Below are 7,864 nucleotides of genomic sequence, written 5' to 3' on the forward strand. Positions count from 1 at the left end.
AATTTAACCACTGATTTCTAGTCGTGTCCTCTTTTGGAAGACCAAACAAAGTATTTTCGCTTTTACAACAAAACACACAGCGTCTTCACAACATGGCGGCGGTGGCGGTGGCAGCAACAATAAAGTTACACCTTCTTTCTTTGCGTGAACATTTGGGCGGTGTTATGCAAATCTTCCCACATCGTAACGTAGACATGTGGTGGCGTGTTTAAACGAGGCGTTTTAGGAGGGCGTGGACGAGTCTTAACTTTTATAAAGAATATCTCTTTGGGTTTGAGACTTTAGTCTTTGCAACTTTAGGGATCTTATCTATTCACGAACAGCTTGTAACACTCCAAAGAGAAAGGAAAACTTGAAATTGCATCATATGACCCCTTTAACAGTTTGCGATTTTCATGCGCATCTTGTCAATGAATCGCCTGCGATTTTGAACGCGATTTTGTGTAGTTTGTCAGTGAACTAAGGCTCTGTGTAGTAACTGCCGCTCCATCTGAAAGCAGGTGCTGGAGATTTACTACTAATCACAGGAGCGGCTTTACTGACGAGATGCGCATGAAAATTGCATTCGATTTTTTGCACAGCCCTAGATCATAGCATTGTGGATATTTATATTGGCCAAAGGTTTTTTTTTTTTTTGGCCTGATTTTGTTTGAAATTATGTCACACCAGTTTGTCCTTCTATTTCACTAGAAGTAATTTGGGGCCTATATGCCTCCTTTTTTTTTTTTTTTTTTTCCTCTTCTTTGATTTTTTCTTCGTCTTCTCTCTCCGTGCGATTTGATATCGCTAATGGAGAAACATGGCATTGGTACTGAAACCTATCAGTCCAGCTTTGTACCTTGAATATTTTACATCATTTATAAAAAAAAAAAAAGAGTTAGTAATGTGACCCTTAACTTGAGTTGTTGCTGCAGGTACTGATGCAACACATGCTGAACACATTGAGACCATAAAGAGTCGCATGTATGTGGGGTTGACGGCTGACCAGAGGTTCCTTCCTGGAGAACTTGGCATGGGTCTCGTTGAAGGTAATGCGATCAGCATATTAGTAGTATTGAAGTCTTCAAAGAATGGTTTAATACCTGTGATTTGTGTGAAATAGAGTGCAACATTGTTTCAGGGTATAACTCAATGGGGTATGAGATGTCTAAACCAAACCTGAGAGCGGAGCTGGAGGCGGACCTTAAACTTGTGTCAGAGGGCAGAAAGGACAAAGCTTCTGTCCTCAGTTATCACGTGGCAAAATACAAGGCTGTTTTTATTGAGTCTGTGAGGAAGGCAAAAAAGTGAGTCTGACTATAGCATCACTTCTTTTCAATTTGACTTATACTGCAAAGATCAACAAGATATACAGCTCTACTTTTGTTTGTTCCAGCTGTACTCTTGAGTAGTTGCCAATTACATTTTACATACAAATTTGAATTGAGTGTTTTTGTCATATTTTCTGCAGATTGGATGAGGCTTTGTCAAATTATCTGGGCCCTGCTCAGGAGATTACCGAACAGGAGCAGGGAGAAATGGAGATACCATTACCAGTGCGAAAGTGTCCTCAGTGTAACCGTGACATGGTGCTGAAGAAGAAGAAAGACAGCAGAGGGTGAGACAACACCATGTGTTAATCTAACTGAAATGGAAATGGATTGTAGTTTATTCATTTATTTTGATCACCCTTTTTATGTGCAGGATGTTTCTTTCATGTATGGGATATCCAGCTTGTAAAGCAGCCGTGTGGTTTCCAGACACAGTTCTGGAGGTCAGCAGAGACGAAAGTGTCTGTCCAACTTGCCGTCCACATCCAGTGCATATGTAAGGATTGTGGTTCTTATGTTGCTTTGTAGTCATTTTAATATTCTGAGCCACTTACAGTTCAAAGGTTTGGAGTCAGTAACGTTTAAAAAAAAAAAAAACTTTTATTAAGCAGGATTTTGTGCACTACTATTTAAAAGTTAGGGTCAGAAAATTTGATTTACAAATACTTTTTTTAAGCTACGACACATTAAATTGATCAAAATTGACAGTAAAGACATTTACAATGTTACAAACATTTTTAGTTTCAAATAAATGCTGTTCTTTTGAACTTTCTATTAATCAATTGAACTTTCTATTTAGAATCCTGAAAAAAAGTTTACATTTTTTAAATGTATAACAGTAAAATCTTTAACAGTAAAAACTGTTAACATTAATAAGAAGAAATGTTCCTTGAGTATCAAATCATTATATTAGAATGATTTCTGAAAATCTTTGCCATCACAGGAATAAATAAAATTTTAAAATATATTAAAATAGAAAGCAGTTCTTTTAACTTGTAATAATATTTCACAATATATAACTGTTTTTACTGTATTTCAGATCAAATAAATACGGCTTTGGTGTGAATAAGAGACTTACTGACCCCAAACATTTGAACAGTAATGTATTTTTGGTAACATTTATACAATAAGGTTTTATATGTTAGCATTAGTTCATGCAGTAGCTAATATGAAATAAAATAAAATACTTTTACAGCATTTAATATTTATTTCTATCTATATTAATTGTGTAAGTTGTGTAAATTAACTTAAATTGTAAAATAATTTTTTCAGTACTATGAACGAACATGAATTATCAAGAAACAACATATTTATAAATTAACATTAACCTAGATCAGAGGTCTGCAACCTATGGCTTGCAGAGGGATAATAACTGGCACGCGAGCAATAGGGAAAACTGCATTCCAACATACATTTTTAGGTAATTATTCCTCGTAGTCACACAGCGGGTTAGGAGCTATAAATACTATAAAAGTGTGATAATTAACCTGCTATAGTCTACAGATGCATGTGGCTCTGGCAAACAATTCGTGCGACCGCTGCGCATCCGTCCATTTAGCTTCAATCACACTACGCGATTGGCTTATTGGTTTAGTGTTTAACCAGAAAAATTTAAAATCGCACTTCATGCCCAAAAGGTTGCCGACCCCGACCTAAATTAATAAATGCTAAAAATGTTGTTAATTTGTTAGTTCATGATTTCTACTGCATTAACTAATGTGAACAAATCTGCACAAAAAAAATCATGGCCAATAATATAGGTTGTGTATTAACAAAATAAAGAGGGTAATTTTAAATACTGCTTTTGGTTTTATTCATATAATCTTTGACAGGCTGAAGTTTCAATTCAAGAGGGGAAGTTTGCCACCTATGATGCCCCTTGAATTTGTTGGATGCATCGGAGGATGTGATGAGACTCTCAGAGAGGTCTTAAACTTGAAATATATCCGAAGAGGAGAAGCAGAATCTGGCTCTCGGGCACATACCAGCTCTGGATCAAATCAGCATCATGTACCTAGAACCACCTCAGCACCTCCATCCAGGGTGGAGAATGTTAGACCTCCAGCACCCAGAGCCAACGGCAGCCGCCCCCCAGCCAGTCTGCTACCTCCACGGGCAGCACAACCACCAGCTTCAGCCCAGGGCGGTGCCATTGTGTGTAACTGTGGTCAGGATGCCATTCTTCTCACTGTTCGCAAAGAGGGTCCCAATCAAGGCCGTCAGTTCTACAAGTGCAACACAGGAGACTGTAAGTTCTTCCTGTGGGCTGATCAGCCGGCTGAGCAGGCACCGCCCGGAGGGAGCAGAGGACCCCTGGGTCAGAATTCTCAACCTCCCAGGCCCTCAGTTGGCTTTGGGAATGTACCTCAGCAGAGGCAAAACAACAGAGGATCTGGAGGTGATGATGGTGAAACTATGTGTAACTGTAATGAGCCTGCAGTGACCAGGACCGTCATGAAAGATGGACCAAACAAGGGACGAATGTTCCACACCTGTGGGAAACCACGTGATCAGCAGTGTGGGTTCTTCCAGTGGGCGAACGAAAATGTGGCTCCAGGTATAATGCCTGTCTATGATGTTTTGCACTGAAAATTTATTATACATGGGCAAAATATGATCAGAATATGTTGAAGAGGATCATTCATACATAGACTGCTGTTCAAATGTTTGGAGTCAGTAAGATTTTTAAAAAAGAAATTACCGTAAGACTTTTATTCAGCAAGGAATTGATCAAAGACATTTATAATGTTACAAAAGATTTCTAAGCTTTCTATTCATCAGAAAATCCAGATAAAAATGTTTTATGGTTTCCTCTCATATATTAAGCTGTTTTCAGCATAAGATAATAAGAAATGTTTCTTGAGCATCAAATCTCAAGTATATTAAATCAAATAAGTATATTAAAATGATTTCTGAAGGATCATGTGACACTGAAGACTGGAGTAATGATGCTGAAAATACAGCTTTACCATCACAGGAATAAATTACATTTTAAAATATATTAAAATCAAGTGCGACACTTTTTTTTAGATATTTTGTCAGGTGCAGTTGTCATGTCGGTTTGTGCTGCAAAATCTAGTCCACATATTAAACATCAAGTATGTCCCAATTGGCTTTGATTGTGTTCCATTGAGCTACATTTTGTGGAGGAAAAAAACAACAGTTAGGGATTGTTTTATATGAGTTCCAAGATATGTAAATATTTCATCTGGCAATAATTTCTTCAATATTGTCTTTTTTGCTAATAATTTCCATTTCCTGTCACTTTTTCAGCCACAGATTTCTCTGGAGGAAATGGTGCCAGACATCCTGGGAACAAAAAGGCCAGCACTACCTCAAACAAGCCTCCCACTGCCAAAAGGCAGAGAACCTGTGGAATATGTCATGAGCCGGGTCACACACGGGTCACCTGTCCACAGGGCACATGAAAATAAATGGTTCATGCGATTTTTGTAAAATGAAAAATATGTATGTAAATGAAATCAATCTTATCAAATGTATAATTATTTTTATATGTATAATAAATTGTATTAATTTATTGTGCAAAATAAAGTTATTTTAAGTAAAACATTACTTTATAAGTAATTAAAAGTAAATTGTGTAAATTGTTTACATATTGCAAGACCTACAGCAGTGTCACACAATCTAAAATGTAAAATGCTGAACTAAAAGATTTATCAGATAAAGTTAATAATGCATTTTAAATACCATAATTGGTATTTTATTGGTCAATTTTATTTAATTGGTCATTTTACATTATAGTGTCATTACAGTGAGTAGTGAATAATACTAATGAACAATATGTATTTTATGCACGTTTTTTTTTTCCTATTGTTAGTCCTATAGTAATTATGTTGACATGCAGTACATTTACTTCTGTAAGTATTACTACATATACTTTTATATTTTGTTGACACTTGCTTTTTTTTAAGTCTGCTAAATGCATATATATAATGTAAATGTTAAATGGACTCAGTAGCATAAAATGCTACTCCAGACCTCCAAAAAGAAGAAGAAAAATCCCACAAATTACCAATACCGTCCAGGTTGAACAACTGGGAATGTTGTGACGGCCTCTAGGATGAGGGGGGGCCATTATCCCAGTAGAGTCATCCAACCCATCCTATCTTTGTCCCAGGCCCTGTCAGTGTATCTAAGGCACTGCAAATGAGTCAGTTCTGAGTCAACTGCAACAGGGTGTAGCTTAGCACGGTTTGAGCGGGTTTAAGTAGCAGTTTTAACGAAACAGAAATAACCTTTTTGTGAGTGGTTGGTAACGCTGAGTAGTTAGTGGGCTGTACCATGTGAGCGGAGGGCGGGGGAGTGTTTGATCCATCAGCAGCCGCTGCCAAAACAGATAGGCTGCGTCTGCGACTGAAGCCATATCCTGAATTAGACATGGCCGCGACCGGAGTTCTCCCCTTTATCAGGGGAGTAGACCTAAGTGGGAATGACTTTAAGGTAAGAGTTCTGCTTTAATACGTCTATTTGTACTGGGTTTTGTTAATAAATCATTCGTTCAAGCGAGGAAAGTGATGTAGGCTAGTTAGTGTGTCAAAACAGGTTGAGATGGTGAGCTAGCAGCGCTAACTGCTAGCTTAGAAGAACACTGGGCGTTAGCTTGCGACTTCTCAAAATTTGTCGCGGTCAGGTCAAGCTGTGTGACAGCAAGGAAATAAGTAGAAGTTTGTTAGCGAGTCAGATGTGTTGGGTGACACTTTGTAACGCGTCTGGCCTCGATAAATGAACTGCGCTGCTGACGCACTGGCTTTCAAAACATGTTGCAGCTTCTTTTAGACTAGAGTTTATCAGTATGCATATGAGAAAGAAGATTTTTAAAGCATTAAATATGTTCTATACAGAATTCTCTTACACGAGTTCCTTTAGCGGTATTACACAAGTGTTGGTTCACTTGAGTAAATTTGCACTGATGCTCTGTGAGTCTCTGTCTTATATAAAGCCACTTCAGGCAGATGTACTCCTCTTGAGATGACTGTGTGAACAGCATGCAAGTTTTCTAGCTCAGGCTCATGTTGTTGCCATAGCAAACACACCCCATAATTTTTCTGTCTTGAAATGACATCATTGTACCAGGTTTAGCTTGTTGTAGATCATATTTAGGCTTCAGACTGAAGCAAGTAAGACTGTTTGGAAAATTACATCAGTGTAGCAGATCCATCAAAAACGGCCAAATCACTAACACAGAAGCTGACTCATGTGGCTCATGATGGTCTGATTTGAGACTGTAATAATTGTATCTCTTCTGTTGAACACAGGGGGATTATTTTCCTGAGCATGTCAAGTCTATGACCAGCTTGCGATGGCTGAAGCTGAACAGAACGGGGCTTTGCTATCTTCCAGAGGAACTGTCCTCCCTGCAGAAACTGGTGATTGTCGATTTCACAGCTGAGTCACAATTTCATATTTCGCAATTAGACTGTCAACTTACTAATGCTCAATGTTGGGTCTTTTTTGCTCTTTTGTGTGAATTCAGGAACATTTGTCCGTGAGTCACAACAGCCTGACGACGCTGCATGGAGAATTGTCAAGTCTTCCCAACCTGAGGGTAATGTGAAATATTTCGTAATGCTGTCAATCACATGTTCCTCTCACATGTAAATTTTACATAAGATATTTAAATATTAACGTAACTGTTTACATCCACTACCGTTCAAAAGTTTGGGGTCAGAAGTTTTGTTGTTGTTGTTTTTTGAAAGAAGTGAACAAATACTTTTGTTCAGCAAGGATGCATTAAAAGTGCCAATAAGGACATTTATAATATTTAAAATATTTCTAGTAATGTTTTGTTTAATGTTTAATAATATTATATTTCAAATAAATGCTGCTCTTTTGGACTTTCTATTCATCAAAGAATCATGAAAGTTTCCATATATTTCCTGAGTAACCGATGAGTGCTGCCATGAAGGATTCTAACTTAGAAACCCATGTTAAAACGGGGTAAAAAGATTGACTGAATTAATTAAAATGAAACTTTTTCAATGCAACTAAATATAAAAATGTGTGGAAGGTTAAGCTGTACTGTCGTTGGCTGCCACAGTAACAATCTGTCCGTGTCCGGCGCTGTATGCCTTGCGTTCTATGTCAAACGCTGACAAGAGGAAGCGAGCATGGCTTGAAGCACCTACAAGTTAAAATACTGTGTGTGAAATTATAAAATAATATGTGCTTTTATCACTTTGTGGACAAAATCCCCCGAACTTCACCTGATCGCCTGAGCTGTATGTAGGATATGTGCACTCATGTGTTTTCAATGCAGCTAACCTCGGGTCGCTTCATGTCATCTGCCCACTCATCAAACTATGACAAGTGGATTACTGCAAAAAGACAGTCATTGCTACACTGTATAGTATTTATTTATTTATTTAGCAGACGCTTTTATCCAAAGCGACTTACAAATGAGGACAATAAAAGCAGTCAAAACTAACAAAAGAGCAACAATATATAAGTGCAAATGACAAGTTTCGGTTAGCCTAACACAGTACACGTAGCAAGGTATATATATATATATATATATATATACACACACACATATA

General features: G+C 37.6%; 1 protein-coding gene and 1 pseudogene across 1 annotated transcript in view; both read left to right on the top strand.

Moving 5' to 3' along the window:
• The window catches only part of LOC107674658 (DNA topoisomerase 3-alpha-like), a 10,961-nt pseudogene extending 6,168 nt beyond the window's left edge, over positions 1 to 4,793 (top strand).
• Positions 4,794 to 5,503: 710 nt separating this feature from the next.
• LOC107674686 (protein flightless-1 homolog) overlaps positions 5,504 to 7,864 on the top strand; it is a 14,268-nt gene continuing 11,907 nt past the window's right edge. The window contains exons 1-3 of the mRNA XM_016468757.1: positions 5,504 to 5,771; positions 6,587 to 6,697; positions 6,805 to 6,876. Coding sequence (XP_016324243.1) covers positions 5,709 to 5,771; positions 6,587 to 6,697; positions 6,805 to 6,876 — 246 coding nt within the window. The 5' untranslated portion in view covers positions 5,504 to 5,708. The remainder of the gene's footprint in view (positions 5,772 to 6,586; positions 6,698 to 6,804; positions 6,877 to 7,864) is intronic.

The sequence above is a fragment of the Sinocyclocheilus anshuiensis genome, unplaced genomic scaffold (genome assembly GCF_001515605.1).
Source record: "Sinocyclocheilus anshuiensis isolate Anshui unplaced genomic scaffold, SAMN03320099.WGS_v1.1 scaffold152, whole genome shotgun sequence".
NCBI lineage: Eukaryota > Metazoa > Chordata > Actinopteri > Cypriniformes > Cyprinidae > Sinocyclocheilus > Sinocyclocheilus anshuiensis.